The sequence below is a fragment of the Hakea prostrata genome, chromosome 4 (genome assembly GCF_041222555.1).
Source record: "Hakea prostrata isolate BN-2017 chromosome 4, UWA_Hpros_2, whole genome shotgun sequence".
NCBI classification, from domain to species: Eukaryota; Viridiplantae; Streptophyta; class Magnoliopsida; order Proteales; family Proteaceae; genus Hakea; species Hakea prostrata.
This window is the reverse complement of record NC_142603.1, coordinates 36667684-36691917: the sequence shown is the minus strand read 5'-3', so window position 1 is coordinate 36691917 and position 24234 is coordinate 36667684. Positions and strand designations below refer to the sequence as shown.

The window sequence follows — 24234 nt, the reverse complement described above, 5'->3', positions numbered from 1 at the left end:
TCTTGAAGATCTATGCATGTTATTCATGATTTCTTATTCACAATCAGTTATCCATCATCCTATTGTTCTTGTCCATGATTTTTACTATGAATTCTTCAAGAACCATGATTGATCTAATTATGGTAACTTTTTGTCTCCTAATTTATAACTTGAAGACTTGATTTGATTAGTGTTTTGAAGTCCTCTATATACTAGTATGTTGCCATTGTAGTTTCCCCTTTGTTTAGTACCCTTTTGAACCACCAAATTCGGTTTCATATTCTTAAAACTCTGATTTTTGAAGGCCACTGTCTCTGTTGGTCGACTGAGGCAGTAGACCAAGTCAATCGACCAATGAGTACAGTAACCTCATATTTGGTCTGTTTTGGATGTTTTGATATCTTTCCTTCTAGGTATCTTTCCTAATATGTTGTATACACTTGTTTAGGACTTTCTTCCCAAGTTTAGTCAAGGTCTTACTTGATTCCCTAAGATTCCTTTGCGAGTTATATAAGGTAAGGATGGTTATTTCCTTAACTACATAGATTGCATGTTCTAGTTTCTATATTTGAATCTTGTTAGTTTATTTCCTTAATTAGATTCTTACAATGATATACTACTGTTGCATAGTCTTGATTACAGTAGCATTACTCGTTTATGTTAACTTGATTCATGTATGATTTACTTACCAATTATATGCAAGTTATAAATTATTATTGATTTCTTTCCATATATGAAGTTACCATATATGTGATGTTATGGAATTCTATTTGTGTATGATTAAGTATGGTTTGGAAAGGAGAGGTGTCCTTTTGACACTTCTGTCCTTGGACTACTACGGGAATATTATGGGATGTTTTTGGAGATGCCCTCTGGACACCTTCCTAAACTGTTGGATGACATATTTAGGACTGTCTAGTAGTGTTTGGCTAGGATGTCTCGTTATGTCAGACCCTAATCGGAGGGGTATTCAGACCGAACGACCCGTGGTAGCAATGGGAATTCATGGGCGCTCAAGACCGGTAACCAACCCGTGAGAGGACAGGAATCACATTGTGGGGACCATTTATCGGTAGGGTTGCATATGGATAGACTTGGGCTCATGGGTGCTCAAGACCGGTAACCAACCTGTGAGAGGACGTAAGAGCTTCCCGTTTACCATATGTGGATGACCTATAGGGTCGATGAGTCCGTAGTCAGGGACTATGAGGACTCTAGTGTGAAGGATACCGGAAAGGATCGCCAGGGGCGAGGAATGGACGTATCTGGATCTGACTTGATGTAACTGATATCTGGATCTGACTTGATGTAACTGAGTAGGAGACTTGCATTTGGCTAGGCTTTGACCCTGACATGCGCCGATACTTAGACCAATGGTGATGTGAGAGAGTGGTGACCTATACCCCCAGCCATGGAATGTCCCGAGGGATGCCGGACCCACTACCAAAAGGCGTTGTATTATGAGACCTTCCTAAAGAAGTACGGTGCTATGACTTAAAGCATGTCTACCAATAGAGACCAGCATACATAGAGTTAGAATCATATTGCATCATGTGTTTCATATCTTATAGCATTTTACATTGCTTTGAAATCCTGCCATTTGTGTTGTTATGGATTAACTGCCTTACTGAGTTTCTTTGAAACTCATTTCTTTTGTAGAATGTTTTGTTAGACTACTCTACAGGTTCTGAGTATCATGACTGCACGTATGAAGAAGCGCAAGGAGAAGAGGCATATCTCCAGGAAGGTGATTGCAATTACGACAATTACACTGAAGATTCCACGGGTGGTTATGCTGCGTACGATGCTTAGTCCGACCATAGAGTGGAAGCGCCCTTGTGCCATTTTTGAGATTTACACTTATAGAGATGTTATCTATAAGATTGATAATGATTTAGTTACTTATTGTACCTGCTATTGGGATTAGTTTTCATTCTTTTTCCTTTCCTTTTAGAACTACTTTCCGCTGGTTGTAGAGTGGGATTCCGCCTCACTTTACTTATTGATTTAGACATTCCGGTTGTCTTTCATACTCTGATGATATATGATTTAATCTTTCCTTATTTGGATCTTTTGTTTATCTTTTGCACATTGATTATTATTGTTCATGATTATGTTATTGTCTATGTGGGAGGTTGATTACCTCGATACTTGATCTTGAGGGCTGTGGATCACACACTCGAGTATGCCAGGTAGGGTACCGGCTGGGTGGATGTGACATAACGAGTGGTGGCAAGTACTGAAAAATACCAATTGGTTCACTCTTTTTTTTTTTGGCCATTGAGAATCTAAAAAATCCATAGGAAGGGAAAGGATCGAATTAGGATGGAGGGAATCCGTTTCTCATACCAATGGTCCTTTAAATCAAATCCTTTTGATCCAATTGCATGTCACAAAAAGATGCCATTCTGATTTTACAACATTTGGCCATGCAAAAACAAAGTGATAGACCCCTATGAAATAATCTTCGCATGAAAATTTTGTGTCTTGGAAAAATCTCCGGTTTTCAAAAGAAATGTTGGGGTAATTGTATTACAAATTCTCCAAACACACAAACATGAAATTACAATACAATTGAGAGATGAAGATCTTTAGCCAATCCGGAGAGCTTGAAAGTTGCAACCAAATGAACCACCAATCAATGAGGTTGTGTCACACCTTGAGTGCTGTCTTTAAGGTAATTGATGCACCCTACTTCCAAGGGTTCTTCGCACCACCACCTCCAAGATAAATCAACCTCCAACTAGAAGATGAGGTAGTTCTTCTAGTCCCTTCAACGAGCCAAAAGCTAGAGCAATACACTTACACAAATTCAAAGAAAGAAATTAACTTTGTAACACAAATTATGCAAGTGTGAGGAGTGTCTCAATTGCCCACCACATGCAAGGAAAGGTTGGGTTTATATAGGCCCAAACCTCACCTTACACCCCTTAGGATTCTTAAGGCAATGAATTGGAGAATCAATTCTCCACTAATGGAGAATCAATGGGCTTGTCTCTCCTCCACTAATGTGAATAAACCCCCTTGACCTAACCTCCCCACTACTTGGAGAAGTAACTCTCATATTCACTTCTTTGGAATGAATTGGATTTAATCCATTCAAAGACCTTAACCCCACTCATGGTAATGGCCATGAATGGTCATAAAGTTGAAATGAGAAATGAAGGTCAAGAGTTGAATTTGAGTAAATTCCATCATTCAAGTAAGCCCACCTCATCACCATGATCAAGATCTTTAAGACCCATGACCAATGTCATGAAGAGCCTCATTACCAAGGTCATGAAGGGCCTCCTTTACTCATGATGCCTCATTACCACCCTTACCTCATGGGTCCCACACACTAACAAAATAATTAAATAAAAGAAATGCAAAAAACTAATTTTGAAATTTAATATAGATTTTAATAAAAAACCTAACAATCCCCTACAAGTTTCAAAATTGAAAAAATGACTTGTGTTGTGACTGTATTAGACACTAAAGGACACATCGTTATAGGTGTCTTCCGGACTTGAACCTACACTAGGTCTAATGAGACGCGCTACAAAGTACGGGTAGAGTCAAACTCCTTGAACCTTTCCTTATTAGCGTAGCTGACCATCCCATCATCCATGTCCTAAAGGTCGACTTTTGGAGCTACCTTTTATACTACACATTGGACTTTTGAACCGGCCATGTCCCTTATCCTGGATTCATGAATGTTTAAAGAACTCGCCTATAAGTTCTCATTGGCGGCGGCCAAACCACCTACATCCACTTAGGTTAGTCTCTGATGTGCACCACAACTAACACACCCCCACATTCATTGGGATTAGACTAATTAAGAGCTTCGCTCAACCTTACCCTTGTGGTAGTACTATTACCTTCATCTACACCCTAAAATGGAATAACTTCCTATGACTTCGTTTGTACCCCTTGAACCTAATTCAAGTATTTAGCCTCTTCACATAGGTGAGGTATCCATCATGTGACCGAGGATTAGGTATTAACCCCATTCCTGTAGATGCAACACACAAGTTTTTGACAGACATAGCCTTTGTGAACATGTCAGCTTGATTCATTTCTGACTTCACATAATCGATAGCTATCATTCCTTCATCTATGTACTATCACACAAGATTGTGTCTAAGGCGTATATGCCTCCTTTTACCATTGTACACCTTATTCTTTTTTAAAGATAACAAGATGTCAACATGGCTTCCCCCCACATATCAAGTGGTACATTAGAACTCAACAACATGGAGTTCATCATCTCTTTAAGAGATCTACTTTTCCTTTCCGCTACCCCATTTGATTCTGGTTGGTAAGGAGCGGTCGTTTCATGGATAATTCTATTTTCCTCACAAAACTTATCAAGATTAAAATACCCAGTCCCTTTATCGGTTACAAGTCTTTTAATCTTCTTGCCAAGTTGATTTTCAACTTCCGTTTTGTAAGATATAAATGTCTTTCCGGCCTCATCCTTTGATTTGAGCAAATATATCATGGTATATCTAGAACGATCATCTATGAAGGTGAAAACATAATTGTTTCCTCCCCTTAACTCATATGACTTATAGTCACTTAAGTCACTATGAATCAATTCCAAGAGATCACTCTTTCTATCCATGGTCTTGTGAGGCATTTTGGTTAACTTAGCCTCCACACAAGTTTTACACTTGTCCTTGGGAGATTCCATCTTATCGGTGATCATCCCTAACTTGTATAGTTTAGTAATATATTTCACACTACTATGGCCTAACCTACCATGCCATAAATCAAAGGAATTAAACAAAACAACAAAGTAAACAGAATAAGAGCTAGACTTTTCAATTACAACATTTGAAATACTAAGAACAAACAAGCCCTCACTAAGGTATCCCTTTCCCATAAATACATTTTCATCATTTGAGCCTATGGAATAGGAAGAAAACATCTTTTCAGTTTTTTCCCTTCTTGAACCTACAATCTTTCTTGAAATGGCCAACCTTTCCACAAACAAAACAAGCCAATTTCTTCTTCTTAGAAGACTCATCATAGTCTTGATGACTTTTCCTCTTCTTGTTTTGCTTATTGGTTTCCACCAAATTCACTTTTAGGCGACTTTCTCCAAGGTCTTTTTCACCTTTGTCTTTGAACCGGTTCCTTTCTTCAATCTTGATCCTTACACCAAGGTCTAAGGTCAATCCTGTCTTCTTATGTTTCATAGACAGCTTGAAAGCATTCCATGAAGGTGGAAGTTTCTCAATCAAGGCACCGGTTACAAATTCTTCAGGTAAGACCATTTTCTCTTTTGCTAGCTTCCCAACCACAATTTGAAATAAATCAATTTGGGTTGATATTGTGTCACTATCTTTCATAGTAAAATTTAGAAAGCTAGCCACCAAGTATTTCTTTGAACCAGCATCTTCAAGAGAATACTTTTTAATCAAACATCCCAAATCGAATAGGCATATTCTAATGAACTATACACATGGTATAAGTCATTAGATAATGCATTCAAAACTCGATTCTTGCATTGGTAGTATGCTTGAAACCAAGCCACCCTTTTGCCCTCCTTAATAGGATCATTACTTTTTTCTGGCATGGGTTCAGTCAAGGCAAATGCCACCCCAATTTGGGCTAAGGCAAATAGCAACATTTGCCTCCACCGTTTGAAGTTTTGACCTCCAAATTGTTCGACTTTGTCAAACTCAGAGACAATCCTCATCTTACCCAAATTTGGGATAAGATCTGCAACTGTTGGAATTACATTAGTGGGGATTGAATCATGAGTAGCAAGGAATGGATATTTCATACCATCTATGGCAACGAATGTGTCATCACCTTGTTTGTTGATGTTGCCTTCAACGGTATTGTTTGAAGGTTCTCCTCCGGTGTTAACTCCATCAACAACCTCAATGTTGTTGTTCTCATCTTTGTTGAAAACGCCATCTCCAAGACTTGCAATTGGATCTTTCAGAAATCAATTACCTTAAACTTGTTGGGGTAATTGTATTACAAATTCTTCAAACACACAAAAATGAAATTACAATACAATTGAGAGATGAAGATCTTTAGCCAATCCGGAGAGCTTGAAGTTGCAATCGAACAAACCACCGATCAATGAGGTTGAGTCACACCTTGAGTGTTGTCTTTAAGGTAATTGATGCACCCTACTACCAAGGGTTCTTCGCACCACCACCTCCAAGATAAAGCAACCTCCAACTAGAAGATGAGGTAGTTCTTCTAGTCCCTTCAAGGAGCCAAAAGCTAGAGCACAACACTTACACAAATTCAAAGAAAGAAATTAACTTTGTAACACAAATTATGCAAGTGTGAGGAGTGTCTCAATTGCCCACCACATGCAAGGAAAGGTTGGGTTTATATAGGCCCAAACCTCACCTTACACCCCTTAGGATTCTTAAGGCAATGAATTGGAGAATCAATTCTCCACTAATGGAGAATCAATGGGCTTGTCTCTCCTCCACTAATGTGAATAAACCCCCTTGATTTAACCTCCCCACTACTTGGAGAAGTAACTCTCATATTCACTTCTTTGGAATGAATTGGATTTAATCCATTCAAAGACCTTAACCCCACTCATGGTAATGGCCATGAATGGTCATGAAGTTGAAATGAGAAATGAAGGTCAAGAGTTAGAATTTGAGTAAATTCCATCATTCAAGTAAGCCCACCTCATCACCATGATCAAGACCTTTAAGACCCATGACCAATGTCATGAAGAGCCTCATAACCAAGGTCATGAAGGGCCTCATTTACTCATGATGCCTCATTACCACCCTTACCTCATGGGTCCCACACACTAACAAAATAATTAAATAAAAGAAATGCAAAAAACTAATTTTGAAACTTAATATAGATTTTAATAAAAAACCTAACAATAAACTTCACCAATCCTTGAGACACCCCAGGCCCACCCCCAAACAAGGAAAAAATTTTGGGGAAAAAAAGGGATTTTTTTCCCCAAATTTCCACCATTTCGGTGAACACCGAACCGAAACAAGGGGCAATGTTCGAGATTGCAAAATATTGTTGAATTGAACATTATATCGGCAAAATCTCGATTTTTTGTGATATTTTGGCGATTTCTCAAGATTTTTAGGTGATTTCTTTCACGATTCTATAGTGGAATCTCCAAGGTCAATGGACAATCTTACTAATTCTGTCTCAATGATATAAGACTCAAAAGACAATGTGCCAGATGTGGTTAGGGAGGATAATCTATATAGAATAATGTTTGGAAATAATTCAAATTAGACAAACATTTTGTAGCAAAATCTTCAAAATTAATGAACAATCTTATTAATTATATCATAGTGATTCATGCCTCAAAAGGCAACGTGCCAAATGTGGTTAGGAAAGAGTATATACATGAAAAAATTATGGAAACAATTTAGATTATGAATGGATTCTGTAAGGGCCTGTTTGGTTACATGAGTCTGGAGATTTCAAATCTATAGACTTCAAATCTATGGAGTTATAATTTATAAAATTAAGTGTTTGGTTGTGGAATGAAATCTGTGAATTCATCCTAAAAATTTATTTGATCGACATGATTTTTGTGAATGACAATTGTATAGCTTTTTGAAATCTCTGGATTTCACCCCTTACCCATAAATCTACAGATTCACCTTTTTACACTAAAAACGTGAATCTGTAGATTTCATGAATCTATAGATTTTTACAACCAAACGGGTATAATTCTTAGATTCATGAATCCAGAGATTTGAAATCTCTAGATTCATGTAACCAAACAGGCCCCAAAAAAAACCACCGGGGCGGGGGGGCCCCACCCCCCAAACGCGGGCGGGATGATGCCCGGCGGGGGGGGAAAAAAAAAAAGGGGAAAAAAAAAAAAAAAAAAAAAAAAAAAAAAAAAAAAAAAAAAAAAAAAAAAAAAAAAAAAATAAAAAAAAAGAGGGAAACAAAAAAAAAAAAAAAAAAAAAAAAAAAAACCCCGGGGAGGGGGGGGGGGAAATCTACCGATATTTGGGCAAAATCTCGACGAAATATGGGAGAGATTTCGCCATTTCGGCCGATTTATGAAACGAAATTTTGTTCCTTGTCTACAAGGCCCCAAGTCACATAGGAAAAGAACAGCTTTTTTAGCCAAAAATTTTCAATTTTTTGAGAGTACACAATAGCAAGAAACAGGGTAATTTGAGATGGGAACTTGGGCTATTCTTGAAACATAATGGGTAGGAGCTGCATTAGGTGAATCTAAGTAATTCCCACCTCCGGTTTAGATGAAATTAGCCACTGGTTTGTATGGAGAGGTGGTGGAAGAAAGATTGGGGTTGAGCTGGGCTAATGGAATTGATTAATTTCTAGGCAAAGGGACCCAAGGGTTATGTGAGAAATCTGTATGCTGGCCATTTTTGATTTTTTGTAAATGGAATTAATGCTATTCCAAGTGCGAGATCCTCTAGATTTGAGGGTCTTGGGGTTGAATATGAATGAATTGGAGAAATATTCTCCTCTAATCACACGAGCCCAAAGAGAGTCTGGCTCAGACAACCATTTTAAGTGCAGCTTATTAAGCATAAAATGTCTTATCCAAGGTTTAAAGTATCGGTATCGTCGAGTATTGTATCGGTCAAGTGATTTTAAGAGACACATCCCCTTGTATCGAGTTTGTATTGCTTATGCTAATGTATTAATGTATTTTAATGTAATTCATTTGAGAAACCGAGGTATCAATATTGCTTGTGATACCTTAAACCTTTGCTTTATTGGAAAAAAAAAGAAAGAAAAAGGAAGATCCATGAAAATTATATTGAAATATCAATTTTATTGGTCGAGAGGTTTTAGTGAGGTTTTAGAGATACAAGGGTTGTGGGGAGGGGTTTAGGTGCTTTTTCTCCGTCAAGGTTCCTCGAGTGATGAACAGGAGATATGTACGCGCGTAACATTCTCTTTCCAATCCCCAAAACTGTGAAAACAAACGTCTCGGATGATGGAATTTGCATTTGGAATCACTCATGCAATCTTCGATTTCATGTAAAGAACTATAGTGCTGTCAAATCCTCTTCTGAATTCGGTATTTCTTTTCGCCGTCTCCAATGTTCTGATACTCTTCGACGAGCTTCCACACTCGAACATTACGAAAACTCCAATGATGAATCGTTTATTGAAGCACAAGAGGCAGTTTCGGAGATTATTCAAGAAACTGGCTTATCGAAGGAGGAGTCGGTTGAGATTGCTTTAAATTCGCCCAATTATGTTAAAATGTTGATGGATGGTGTGCGTGATTTGGATGAGCATGCGCTTTGGAAGTCATTGAAGATTGAGGATGAAGACATGGCTAGCCTTCCTTTCAAGAGGAAGGTATTTTATATTGCCAAGGAGAAAGGAGATAACGGGTTACTGCCTTTCTTGGAGAGCATTGGTCTGAACCTTTCATCTTCGACATATGTCGCTCGGTATCTATCAAGGGAGACTCTTCCTGAACTCATTCCTAAGGTATCGATTTTTAGCTTGTTACTTATTTTTTAATTTTTGCAAGCCTTGATTTATGACAATTATGTGATATGTCATTTTGAAAGAAGATACAGGAATGAGCTGTGGAAACTACTTTAGTAATTAATTTATGTTTATGGTGATGTAAAATATTTTCCAGGAGTTTTTTGGTCGATTGAACAATTTACGACTTTGTGAGAACTTCTTGAGCATGATTTTGTGACTTCCTTTTCTAGGATTAGGAAGGGACCTTTACTAGTAAGTAATCAGACACTGTGTTCATGACATTGTAACGGGAGGTTATTTTATTCATACATTGCATATCTGTCAATTTAGATTCTTTTTATGTGCAAACTCTGGAGATTTTGACAAGTTTTTTGTTAATAGAACTTTATTTGTAGTCATTGCATGGAGAGTTTTTGCTATTGGGAAAAGATTTATTCTTTTTATGTTATTCAAAAGTTATATTTTTTAATTCTATTTTATGAGAGGGTGATATCATTATTGAGAAGTTTAGTTCAACTGGTATACTGAATGCCCAGCACTATTGGATAACTCCAAATTTTGCCCTTTATCATGCTGGGATTGTGACACCAATGCGCTGCTGCAGGATATCTTGGTGGACTTCATTCTATTGCAGTGTGGGTGCTGCCTGGAGTAAGTAGCCAATTCCAAGATAGTCCTTTTCTGTGACTTAAACCTGAGATATATAGATTACACTTTGAACGATTTGACATTGTCTAACCCAGGAACTAGAAGCCCTGTTGCTGTTGAAATTGAGTAGAAATCTCATTATCTTAAGATCAAGCTGTGGTCCAATAGTTTGCTGCTCTCATGAGTGTACATTCTTGAGGCTTTTATGGAGGATACAAAGATCAATCACTTGTCTTGGCTTTTGTCTTCTCATCGTTGTTCCCCTTCCTGCCTAGTCCTCCCTTGCTTTTCCCCACCTTTAGGGAAGTGTTTTTTATCTGTCTGCTATGGCACTATGCTCTTTATCTACAACACATTTATCAGGGGAGTGATTTCTTCAGTTGAAGAAGAAGGTACCAAGTGTTAGCATGCCAAACTCATCCAAATGGCTGGTGAGCTCTAAGAGCAGTATGAATGAGCCAGCTTCAACACCCGCTTGACTCCACATCATAGATGAACTCCAATCCATGTGAGATGAATGACTGGGTTTCTATGAGACCGACCACAACGCACTATAACTTAGTTTTATTTCATAGACCTTAATCATTTTTGAAGTGATGATTTGATTAGTAGCTTGGAATCTGGGTCTAAATAACTCAGTTATCTTATAAAGCAATTGCTGTTAACCATTCTTTTTATTTATTTATTTATTTATTTATTTTTGGGTATTTGGCTTCTAGGTTAAATATATAAAGGAAATGTTCTTTGGCAGCGATGTTGAAGATTCAATTGGGAAGAATGCACGCCGTATGATGATGTACCTGTCAATTGCTGCTGATGAAGATATTCAACAGACTTTGTCATTTTTTGAAAAGGTACAATGTGTTGCCTCTTATTGCTTTTAGGGTAATTGTTTCTGTTCACTGGGATGCCAAGCATAACGGACTGCCAACCTTACTCATCTTACTTTCAAAAGCTGTACTATGTTACAAAAATGTCTTGCTTTTATGATAGTTGTAAATGTTTCTGCTTTGCTTCCCCCTTTTGCTCTTCAGATCATTTAACTCAGCTGACTATTTCTTTAGATAGTACAGTTTTTTTCTTTGACTTAACTTCTAGTTCTATGCCATACCATTTTAACGTTATGGCATTTTATGAGTTGATGTAGATGGAAGCTAGGCGTGGAGGTTTGAAGTTTTTGGGTTCCATGGAGGCCTCTTTCAGATATCTCATTGAATCATTTCCACGTCTTCTTTTACTATCAGTAGATTCCCATTTGAAACCCCTGGTTGAATTTCTTCAAGATGTTGGAGTTCCCAAAAACCACATCGGAGTGGTACTTCTGTTATTTCCTCCTATTGTTTTCTTTGACATTGAGAGGGACATTACTTTGAGAGTACAGTCTCTGGAGAAGGTAAGTTACATGTTGTGTTTGCATGTGTCAATTTTGAGGTTTATAATGCAGATTTGCATAAAAAGAAATGTAATCCCATGATTATCTTTTGTACACGCATGAGTCAATTTCATATTTGGAGATAAGGACGTCTGATCCCATTATCCATGTCCAGAATTTTATTGTCTTTTTCCTCCATCTAATTATGCACTCTACTTCTATTAATTTATTTGTCACCTGCATCTCATTCTTTTTCAGATGTAATGGGATTCATTACCAAAGCAAAGAAAAAGAGAAAGGGGGGGGGGATCTACAAGCAAAACTACAGAAGACAGTCACTAGACCTTGCTGAAAAAGGAGAGGGCATGGGCCTGCAAGGGAAAGAGCCCCAACCAAACAGAGCACCATAATTGAGGGGGGAGGGGAATGGAGGGAAGGCGACAACTAATGGCAATCACAATAGGAATGCACTTATTACGATCCATACTTGGCAATTGAAAATTATTCATCTGACGTGGATAGAAAAAAAAGGAAATGGCATCTGTCTTTCTGGCCGTATAAAAATGAATGTCTCACTTGACTTGAGAGTAGACAGCCAAAAAACCTCCTCATCTATCGCGCCTTGGGATAAAAAGCTACTCAAACTGAACCGGAAACAGATGAGCAAGATACAGATATCTATAATTGAGAGCCATAAACTATTCCCCATCTCAATCCCTCCCTTAAGGGTATCAAATAAGAATTTGCCCGCCGACCCACCCAGAATTCATGAGCTGGAATTGGTTGGTTCTTTTGATTCCCTTTCCCCATCGGCTTCTTCAGCAGACTAAAGGTGGTCCAAAGGAGGTCAGAATTGTGTTCAAATTCATAAAGGAGGATGAAACGGTTTTGTACGATGTGGTATGTGGAATGTGGATAGAGACAATTGTCCTTATGAACCCATGAATGCATAAGGTAATAGATTACCTGAATTGGAACATTCCTTACTCCTTCGAAGTGAAGCTATCTCGAAACACAAGAAGAAGGGCGGTAGGTGGGGAAGGAAGCTAGAACGGAGGCTGAAGAGATTTATCACCCATTCTTCACCTATATTTTGTTGAATTTGAGGATAGGATTGTGCGTGCTGTATGAAGAGAAAGTCCGATTCATTAGAGAGATTCCCAAGAATAAAGTGTTTGGCCAAAGCCAAAAAGAAGTTGTACAACTGAATGATGTCTGTCTTTCTGCTGCCTTGATCCCTATGCGATATTCTTAGAAAAGTGATACCCATGCATCTATTCGAATCCATCTGCTTGCCCTCTCTGTGTCCACTGGTGAAGGGCATGCCCTTTGATATCCATGCTTAGAGGCAAGGCTTCCCACATTAGGAAAGAAATACATAATGTAGGGCCGTTTTTTCAAATCTGAAAGAATGTTGGTGTGTGCCAATGATAAGCATCAAAGTAGGGAAGAGGGAAAATAGGAGATTGGGGAGGATCAGAGGAAGAAGGACGGTCAATAGGCTGGTCAGCAGTAAGGGTCGACCATAGGGGAAAGATAAAGCCCAAGTTTGGTTGAGCCAAGGAGAATGGGTGAGGCGACAAGGTCGCTCGTTGAGGCTAGTAAGGTCGGGCATTGGAGAGGGAGTGGGTTGAGAAGTAATGTGGACAAATGGGACCTGACAAAACTGTAGGTAGAGGCAATCTACAAAATTTTGCAGATCTCACTGAGATTTTGCAAAATTTCGGTTGTCTCAACCTATCTAGGATGAAATAGGGGCTGAAATGAAATTGAGTTAGTTGATTGAATTTTGACAAAATTTCGGTGAAATTTCGGAAAGTTCGTTGAAATTTCAAGAATTTCAGGGGTTATAATTGTAATTGAGATTTGACTGTTTTTTAATAACCCTTCTTGTATTTTAATGGAAGTTTCAATGTTCTCTTGTGTATCCTTGTTTACATTTGTGAAAACACATGATCTAGTTTTGTTTGCATACAACTGGGCATGTCCAAATTTAGAGCACTACTTTGTGTTAGGTTTAGTAAAAAGTAACATTGCCATTGTGTTTATTGTCCTCAAATTAGGCTATGCACAAAAAAGTAGACCCAAAAAGCACCTAAAACCCACCTAAACATTGCTGAAAGTTTCGGCAAAATCTTGATATCTCAGCTGTTTCAACCTTGTTGAGATGCCGAGGCAAGATGAAATCTTAAACATTGGGTAAAGGCAAGAGAAAAGAGGGCCAGGGGGGGCTGCATTTGGTTACAACCAAAAGCATTTCTCACGTGTTTGATGTAACCCAGATTCTAGGGTTTAGGGATTTTGATATCAAAACCCTAAAATTGGGCTCTCTCTAGGAACCTCTCATTGTGAGCCAGCAATCAAATAACCAATCCTTGGGAAGACTGCTTCAATTATTATAACCCACGATGTAGTTTGAGGATTGTGTGGAGTGGAATGGAATTGGGGAAACTTAGGATTTAACTACCGAACAACAACCAATATGGGATGGGATCACTTGAGAAACTAGCAAAGGATCAAATTCAGACCAAGGGGAAGGGCTAGGATCTCGTGGCAAAGGGGAAAAGCGGTTGGAAATCTTGCGGTTGGGTCTTGGGAAGGTTTAGGGATAAATAGGATGAAAATATGGGACTTTACTAAGGTTCATGAATGATTCTTGAATTTCTTCTCTCCCTTTCTTGCCTTTCTTGACCTTTCTTGAAATTCTGGCCTTCTTTTCTTCTTCTTCTTTTTCTTCTTTCCCCCCCCCCCCTTTTTTTCTTTCTTTTCTAGAAACTCTGCACTTGTGTTTCTTGGCTGCTGCAAATTGAAAAGGGGAAAGAAGAAGGAAAGGGAAGGGGGAAGGGGTTGGGGAAGGTCTCTGGCTGGGGGGAGGGGGTTGCTAGAATTTCGTTGTTGGGGTGGGGAAGGCTTGTGGGTGGGAGAGAAGAGGGGGAAGGGTGGGGTGCCGCTGCCACAACGGAATGAAGAGGGAAGTGGGGGCTTGCGATGGGGTAGGGGAGGGCCAGAGGGGAACTGGGTTGGGGACTGGTGACTGAGATTGAGTTGAAGAAGGCTGTTGCTGGCTTGAAGGAGCTGAAGAACAATGCTGAAATTGCAGAAAACTCTTTAATCCCTCAACCCAGGTCATGGGCTAGCTTCCCACAACTCCATGTCTCTGAAATTCTATTAATCTTCAATTGATTTGTTTTCAACACGGTGGGGGCTTTAAACAGCCTTACCCTTGAGGGTAATAGATTTGGTCTTAACCTAGGAAACTTAATTAGGCTCAACTAGGGAATCTGGTTAGATTCCCTTTGCAACTCATCAATTTAGTAATTTAGTAACAAACTAAAAAGGAATCTGTTAGATAAAAAACAACTTGCAAAATTAGAGGTTGTATGGCAACATAAGAAATGGGCGAGAAACCATTTTTCATGTTTTTGTGCCCATTTGTCATTTCTAGGTGTTGAAATCTTGTATGGTTGCACCAGAATGGGCACATTTTTGAGATGAAAAAGAAATAGAAACTTGTATGGCATGTGTAAAATGGGCACATTTTCCTTTTTTATAAAACCAAATAAAGAAGGTAGACACATTTATTTAAACTTAAACAAATTACACACAATGTGGTTAAACCCTATATATTTAAACTTACAAAAAATGACATACAATGTGGTTAAATATTTAAACTTCAACAAGTTCATCTAATGAACATGCCTCTAGCTGTGTCGAAATGTGCCTTGTTCATAAAAGGCTGCATAACCATGGAAAATATTTATCATATTGGCAAACTTGACTTCTCATTCCTTCTATTTTCCCTGCTACCAAAACAGAGCACTGGATTTGAAAAGTAAAATAGACACTACATCTGAATAATATCATTGCCATTTATGTAAGAAATTTAAGTGGTTTATTCAATATATTGAGTAGTTGTCACAGAAGTTCCTATTTTCAGTTTGAAAGCTAGGTGGGAGAAACCTGATGGATCGAACCATCATCCCCTGGATAATATCTAGGTGCTCTTCCACTAGAGCTTAGGATTCAGCTAAAAAAACATTACATGTTCAATGTAATATCAGGTATCAAAAGTTTTGTTCGACAAAGACAGTTTATAAGAAACTCTTAGGAACCTTGACCCCATAATATAATTTTACCCTTGTATATATAATATAACAAACCCCAAAAATCATCCAAACTTATAAAAACAGCAATAATGGGAATCCATGCAGAGAGATTGGAGATCACTGCATATGGAAGTTCTAATAAGGCTATGGTTGGCCTGTTATGTGAAACCCATCAATGATCATGGTCTGCCTATTTCACATTAGAGGAGAAAGTTGCCTCATTGAATGAAATTCCTTCTAAAGTTTCACATATAAGCATATTGCCCAGTAAAACTGTTAGAAATCAAGCTTTAAACAACCAAAACAGTTTTTGAACTTGAGAAAAGAAAAGAGAGAAGAAGGAAGAAAAGAGAGAGAGAGAACCACAAAAGAAGCCTACGATTCTAGCTAAAGTAAGCTTCCTTTATTTATAGAATTCAAGTGCTTAGCATACAACTTGAGAGACAAGAAACTTGTCCTCTAAAAAAGAAATTAAGAGAACAACTAATGGACAGAATTTTCTAGTATTCTAACTCCTAAAATCTTTCCAAAATAAAAGGTATAGAAAATGAAAGTTCTGAAATTAGTAACTATCAGAAAATAGAAACAATGCTTTCTAGAAACTCCTGAAACTTGTGTTGTAAGATTCCTACACTAGAAATAAAAAGTAGAGTAGCATATCTTAAAAAAAAGAAGCAAGCATCAAGGCATAATACTGTTCACGTGAACAGTAAAACAGTCCATTACTTCAATACTCCCCCTCAAGCTGGAGCATACAAGTCTCCCATGCCCAGCTTGCAACAAATAGAATGGAAATTGGGTCAAAATAGAGCTTTAGTGAAGAGATCAGCGACCTGGTTGGTAGAGCTAACAAACGGAGTCTCTATAAGCTTTTTCTTGACTGAGTTATGCAAAAAATAACAGTCAACCTATATGCTTCGTCCTCTCATGGAACACTGGATTACTAACAATGTAAGTGGCAGTCTGATTGTCACAAAACATCTTCATTGGAGCAGAAACTGCGAACCTCATCTCTTCGAATAAGGAACGAAGCCACATTAATTCAGCAGTAGTGTGGGCCATGGCCCTATACTTAGCTTCAACACTAGACTGGGCAATAGTGGATTGCTTCTTACTCCTCCAAGTCACAAGATTTCCACCAAGGAAGGTACAATAACCTAGAGTAGACTGGCGATTAGTGACAGATCCAGCCCAATCTGCATAAAAAAAGGTGACTAAGTCCATACTTTGATTTGGTTAATAGATGAGCCCTTTCCTGGGCGCACTCTTGAGATATCGGAGATTTCACATTGTTGCATCCTAATGAGCCTTCCTAGGAGATTGCATAATTAACTCAACATACCAACAAAATAAGAAATATTAGGACGAGTAACAGTAAGATAAATAAGTTTCCCATTAAGACTCCTGTAATGATGGACATCATCCAACAAATCACCATCATCTCGTCCTAACTTTAATTGAGGGTCCATGGGAATGTTGCTAGGCTTAGAAGCAAGCATGCCAATCTTAGTCAAAAGATTTAAGACATATTTTCTTTGTGACAAACTAACTTCTTGTTTACTGCAAACTGCCTCAATCTCCAAGAAATACTATAGATCACTCAAGTCTTTGGTTTGGAAACACTTTTGTAGGTTTGCTTTGACTACATGAATGGCTTCGACGTTATTGGTTGAAAGAATAATATCATCAACATAAACTGCCATAATGATAACACAACCACTTTGTCGTCTAACAAAAATAGAGTGATCAGAATAGCATTGTACAAATCCAAAAAGACTCCACAGTCTTGCTAAATTTCTCAAACCAAGTTCGTGGAGATTGTTTAAGGCCATAAATTGCTTTATGAAGTTTGCAAACACGAACACTATCCTCCCCTTGAGCAACATACTCTGAAGGTTGCTCCATATAAACATCTTCATGAAGATCACCATATAAGAAGGCATTTTTTTATGTCAAGTTGAAATAGAGGCCAGTCATAATTCATAACTAAAGAAATCAAAACATGAACATAATTAAGTTTAGCCACAGGAGAAAAAGTTTCAAAATAGTCCACACTGTATGTTTGAGTATAGCCTTTAGCCACCAAGCAAGCCTTTAACCTTTCAACCGTACCATCAGAATGATACTTAACAGTATACACCCACCGATAATAGACCACATCTTTTCCAGGAGGTAGATTTACCAAGTACCATGTATTACGAGATTGTAAAGCATCTATTTCCACATCCATGGCAGCCTTCCAGCCAGGGTCTTTAAGGGCCTCGGTATGATGGGTTGGAATATGAATAGAAAATAGAGAAAGTGCAAGGCAACGGACGTGAGGAGGTAGATGAGAAATAGATTCAAAATTGTAAACAAGGTAAGCAATGTCAGAGCGTAAAGTACAAGTACGAAACTGTTCCTTAAGGGCCTGTTTGGTTACATGAGTCTAAAGATTTCAAATATCTAGAGATTTCAAATCTATAGATTTCAAATCTATGGAGTTATAATTTATAAAATTAGATGTTTGGTTGTGGAATGAAATCTGTGGATTCATCCTAAAAAACTATTTGATTGACGTGATTTTTGTGAATGTGCAAATGTATAGGTTTTTTGAAATCTCTGGATTTCACCCCTTACCCATAAATCTACAAATTCACGTTTTTAGTGTAAAAAGGTGAATCTCTAGATTTCATGAATCTATAGATTTTTACAACCAAACGGGTATAATTCTTAGATTCATGAATCTAGAGATTTGAAATCTCTAGATTCATGTAACCAAACAGGCCCTAAAGCAATTGGTAAGTCATTTGAAGTCGGCATAGGATCTCCATTAGAAGAATCCACTGGCGGAGAGGATGAAGTGGAAACATCTATAGAACCAGCTTTAATCTCCACTAGGGGAGAATCACTAGTAATTACAGGAGGAGCAGTACTATCCACAAACCACAATGCACTTTGCCAACTTACGTCTCCGCTGATAAACATGTAGAGGGACACTGTCAATGGAAGGAACCACAAAAGGAATATAAGGAATAGTGGGAGCAACATCTAAAACACGATTTTCAATAGATATAGATGGACTAGGGTAAAGTGTATTTTCAAAAAAAGTCACATCCGTACTTACAAATTGTTTACAATGAACATGATCATAACAACGAAAACCTTTTTGAGTACATGAATACCCAAGAAAAGTACAAAAGAACAGGGGGAAAGCTTATCCAAAGGATGTGGTATATGAACAAAACAAACATAACCAAAAATTTTGGGTGAAACTAAGAAGGTTCTCCATTTAGGAAAACAACTGAAAAATGAGATTTTTCAGAAAGTACAATCATAGGCATTTGGTTAATTAAATGATCAGTAGTCAAAACAACATCACACCAGTAATTCTTGGGAACATCATTTGAATCAGAATAGCTCGCGCAACCTCCAGGAGGTGGTGATTTTTGCATTCAGACACTCCATTTTGTTGGGGAGTGAATGAGCAACTAGTTTGATGAATCCTTCCAAGGGAATTATAGAGGGTGGATATATCATGTTGTATGTATTTTAAAGCATTATCAAACCGAAAAATTTTAATAGGAAGAAAAATTGAGTTTGAATTTCATGAATAAATTTTTTAAATGTAGTTAAGAATTTTGTTCGATCCTTTAACAGATACAACCATGTAAGATGAGAAAAATCGTCCACAAAAGTGACAAAATATCTAGAACCATGTCTATTACTAACTCTGCAAGGACCCCAAATATCAGAATGAACAAGAGAAAACAAAGACTCACTAAGAGGGACCGAGCGTGTAGGATAGGTGGCATGATTATGCTTCCCTAACTCACACGCTTCACAATTTAATCTAGACACTAACTTAAAAAAAGGAAATAAAAGCTTTAATCTAACTAAAGACAGATGACCTAAACGATAGTGCCACTGGAGAGCATTTACACCATTGTTAGAGAGAGCTGCAACAGGGGCAACATAGTTCTGAATTTCTGATAGTAAAGTCCGTTCCTTTCACACCCTCCACCAATTGTCTTCCTTGTGTGAAGGTCTTGGAAAACATAAGAAGTGGGAGTAAAGGTCACAAAGTAGTTTAATGCTTTAGTTAATTGACTAACAAATAATAAATTAAATGAAAAGTTTGCAATATGAAGGACAGATGACAAAGTAAGAGAAGCTGTAGGAGAAACACTTCCAAAGCCTAGAATAGGTGTGGAACTCCCATTAGCTATGACAACGGAATTATTAGATTTAGAAAAAGAGTTAAAAAGCGACAACTTACCAGTCATGTGAGAGTAGGCTCCTGAGTCAATGATCCAAGAGGTTGGAGTAGAAGTGAGAAGTGTTGTGTTCCCTACGTGAGAAAGTGTCGCAGCAGAAATACCAGTGGATGTGGAAGCGTCGGTCTCAATATTTTACAGTCGGTGAAGGATTTGGCTTACATCATCTCTTAGAGTTTTAGACAAGTCTCTTGAAGAAGATATAGAACCTTTATCGTTGGTTGCTACCAATATAAGTACTACCATTCGGAAATGGCATGATTGGCAAGTTGGTTTGCCCACTCTGGCTTTCCATGTTTGGCCCAACAAGCTTCCACTAAGTGCCTTGTTTTACCATAATGAATACATAACCGTGATGTCTTGTTGGAGGATTGAATACCACGACCTCCAGAAGATCTACTAATTCCTCCACGACCATGTCCCTTTCTGCGAAAGGTAGTAAAGGCTGAATTTTCTCCTTAAGAACTTTTTTCTGGAGAAATTCCTTCTAGTTTGATGGAAGTAATTTGAACATTGACATGATCTCCTTGAGGTCCTTTAGATTCAGCCGTACTCATAGTTGAGTCACTTGTAATTGAAGACATTAAACTGAAGTAGATATCACTTGAATCAGCCTTCTAGAACTTGAAGTAGAATGTAAAAAGAACTCTGCAAACCTTAGGTCTGAATAGAGGAAAGGGGATTTCAGGATGCAGAAAAAAAAAAGTAATGCAGGTAGGAAGCAAATCTGGATTTAATCCAAGTTTTGGAATGTGTAAAGGTAAGGTATTAGGTAGGAAGATCAGTTCATGAATAACCTGATCTAACAGTACATTAGATACAGCATTAGGTGGCTGCACGCCAAGGAAAACTGAAAAAAAAAAGTGAACTTCAGAAGAGAACACTGAGAACAACACTGTTTTGATTCAAAAAAGTTCTGATGCCATGTTAGAAATCAAGCTTTAAAGAACCAAAACAGTGCTTGAATTTGAGAAAAGAAAGAGAGAAGAAGAAGGAAGAAAAGAGAGAAGAGAGAACCACAAAAGAAGCTTGCAATTCTAGCTAAAGTAAAACTAGAATTGCAAGTTTCTTTTATTTATAGAATTCAAGTGCTTAGCATACAACTTGAGAGACAAGAAACTTGTCCTCTAAAAAAGAAATAAAGAGTACAACTCATGGACATAATTTTTTGTTTTCTTCCTAAATCTGTCCAAAATAGAAAGTATAGAAAAATGAAAGTTTTGAAATTAGTAACTAGCAAAAATTAGAAACTATGCTTTCTAAAAACTCCCAAAACTTATGTAGCAAGATTCTTACACTAGAAATAGAAAGTAGAGTAGCATATCTAAAAAAAGAAGTAAGCATCAAGGCATAATGCTGTTCATGTGAACAGTAAAACAGCCCATTACTTCAACAAAAACAGTACTGAAGAGAATAACAATGAGATAATATATTTGCTTTAACAAGTTTCTCTGTGCAATTAGTTCTTAAAAAATCCCAATACAAATGGTGCTGTATAGGATGAAACAATGTGATGCCAAAATCCAAACCAGACCACCACACCATGAATGAGACTGCCAAGTTCATAGATGATCTAAAGAGATGTAGACGACCCAATTCTAGCCAGCATATAAGAATGGACAGACCACATAGTGAAAAGTAAGAGCAAAGGCAACATCTATCTATTTATATAAATGGAGAATGCATGATTGCAATGTATCAAGAGGTTTAATTTCACCCAAGAATTCAGGTAAATTAAGTTATATTAGATATACACCATAACTGAGTCTAGAGAAAACAGCTCTTCCTTCCTGCTTTGAGATCTTTATCATTCTGAATCAAGATACCACCAAGGTTCTGACCTTCATTTGTAGTTTAATGCAATTCCAAGGCTTGGTCTCTTATGGATGTTTAGATCCAGTTTTCCTGTTTTGGCAGTGATTGACAATCCTTTGTCAAGTTGGATTAGGAATCTGCAGTTCAGTCCTGTTTTACATGTTTTCTTCATCAATGTAAAGAGTCCAAGGTTGATTAAGGACTTCAATCAAATTTGTGGACCCTCTCTACTTGTTATTGCTGATGGGGTATCAACTAGTAGTAAGGATAGGAAGGAGATGAAGTGTTTTGGGCAGTGTGACTAGTAGATAACTATCTAGCAGTGTGACTAGTAGATAACTATCTATCTATCACATAGCTAGAGTGTGGACTCTGTTACCTTTTCTTTCTTTCTTTCTATTCCCTGAAGAGGGAAGAACTTTGCTTCACTATTAAGACATCAGACCCCCCACTCCTCTCCCTCCTCCCCAAGTCATTATAAGTCAAAGAGGAAAAAAATGGATCTGAAAGTGACACCTGTCATCTAGTTGGAACCATCTAATCCAGAGAGAAAAGACAAAAAAAGACAAATGGAAAATTCATAGCAAGAAAAAAGAAAAAAGAAAATAGAAGAAGAAGAGAAATCATAGTGATCTGTAACTGAAATGGCTGTTTTACTCAATTGAGAAAGGAGAGAAAAAAGTGCCTGGATATCCAATATAAGTAGAAGAAATGGCTCTGATGGTGACTTGAATAAGAACCCATTTCCTCTACCAGACATATTACAAGTAGGGGAAATGGTTGATGGTTCACTGTGAAGCTTTGATATGCACAGATACCCTTACAGTTGTATCTTTTTGGTGGATGTTTATGGTTGGTGAATCAAATGATGGTTCTTTATTACTGCCAAAGCTTGTGTTTTCTCCTCCTTTTCAAAGCTATTACCACCCAAATTAAAAAAATGCTTTCTGATGTAAAATTTGAAAGATAGAATTAAAAAGAAGGAAGGTTCCATTGATGCAACTTGATAGAAACAGTGACAACCTGATCTAAGGAAGCATAAGTTTTCAGAGATTTGGCACACCCAGCAACTAACGTGGAAGGTCCTGTGGAACTTATTATTCTAAAAAGAGAAATTCGTTTACAGAGACCTGGAACAAGAGATCGATCACACCTTCGATCAACCCGGAACCCTATGGTCCTGAGCAACTACATGGAAGGCCATGGGAACACGTGCATATTTTCAAACAGAAGTAAAAAAACAAAACCAGAACCCTACGGTTGTACAATGAAACAAAAAATTATCTTCTTATGCTGAAGAGAGCCAAGATGATCAGATCTGAAAAGGAAGGTAATCAGAGCAACACGTAAGAAACATTCATGAAACAAAGATCGAACCAACAGCTGCTAGGTCTTAACTCAGTACCCATGAATGAAGAGCACTTCCCTGACAATGTTTCTCCTGCGAATTTGGTTGAATGAAATGAAATGAGATGAACAAACCTTTGATTCTCACCGTTGAGATAAACAAGCCTTCTTCTTCTTCATTCTCTAGAGCAAGTTCTCACTAGTTTGCGCACAAAACAAGAGTTCAATGGAGATTTAGGCTTACAAAAGGGGTTTCTATGTTTTTGAGTCAAATAACTCGATTGCTCCCAGATAACGCCTTGGCCAGCTTTCAAGCCCATGTGTTTCTGCGCCTTTTGTTAAGAAGTGTGCCCAATACAAAAAAGCTTGAATTTGGTGTTTCTTAAAGGTTAAAATAGAAGAAAAGGTGTGCCAAGTGCCGGTTCATCCCATTTTTGAGAAATGGCACACTATTTTTAAGGGCCTGTTTGGTTACTTGAGTCTGAAGATTTTGAAAATCTATAGATTTCAAATCTATGGAGTCATGGTTCATAAAATTAACAGTTTGGTTAGTTTGAATCTTTGGGATGAAATCCGTAAATTCATCCTAAAACAACATTTACGAAGTGATGGTTCAAATGTTTTAACGCTTTTATAGTAGGGATGAAATTTTTGGATTTCACCTCATACCCATAAATCTACAGATTCACGTTTTTAGTTAAAAGGTAAATCTCTAGATTTCATGAATCCAAGGATTCACACAACCAAACGGTTATAAAACTCCCATTTGTGAATCCAGAGATTTCAAATCTCTGGATTCATGTAACCAAACAGGCCCTAAACCACTTTGCCATACAAGTTTTTAGCTATTTATGTGCCCAAAATGGAAATGTCACACAAAAATGAGAAACATGATGGTTTCCATACAACCTCTTACTAAGCAATTATCCAGAAGGAATCTTACTTTAAAATTGATTCCTGCTTAGACTCCCAACTCTTAACAGGACTCTAACCACTAATTCAATTGAAAAGTAGAAAGTAGATAGGAGTTTTGAGCATCTGGAAAATTATTTGGAACCTGTTTGTGCTCAAAGTAGGCGGGGAAAAGGCCAGAATACCCTTCTGATGGTTCGGCCAGCCTTTTGGGTGCCATCTGGCTTGGCTCCTAGGTTAGATTTTGATGGTTTCTTGAGAAGGCTGACCCTGGTTGCATCATCATTTGTGTTCCACAAGAACCAAAAATATTAAAAAGAAAAGAAAAAGAAGAAGAAAGCTGCTTGGTAGGTCT

At 37.7% G+C, this 24234-nt stretch overlaps 1 protein-coding gene across 2 annotated transcripts in view; it reads left to right on the top strand.

The window, feature by feature from the left end:
• The first annotated feature begins 8785 nt into the window (after positions 1–8785).
• The window catches only part of LOC149018770 (Mitochondrial transcription termination factor family protein), a 54479-nt gene continuing 39030 nt past the window's right edge, over positions 8786–24234 (top strand). The window contains exons 1-4 of one of the 2 annotated variants that reach the window (XM_089152917.1): positions 8786–9420; positions 10028–10074; positions 10823–10925; positions 11219–11464. In XM_089152917.1, the coding sequence (XP_089009043.1) occupies positions 8854–9420; positions 10028–10074; positions 10823–10925; positions 11219–11464 (963 nt within the window). In that variant the 5' untranslated portion in view covers positions 8786–8853. Of the gene's footprint in view, positions 9421–10027; positions 10075–10790; positions 10926–11218; positions 11465–24234 lie in introns of both variants that reach the window. The other variant, XM_089152918.1, reaches the window with a different exon arrangement.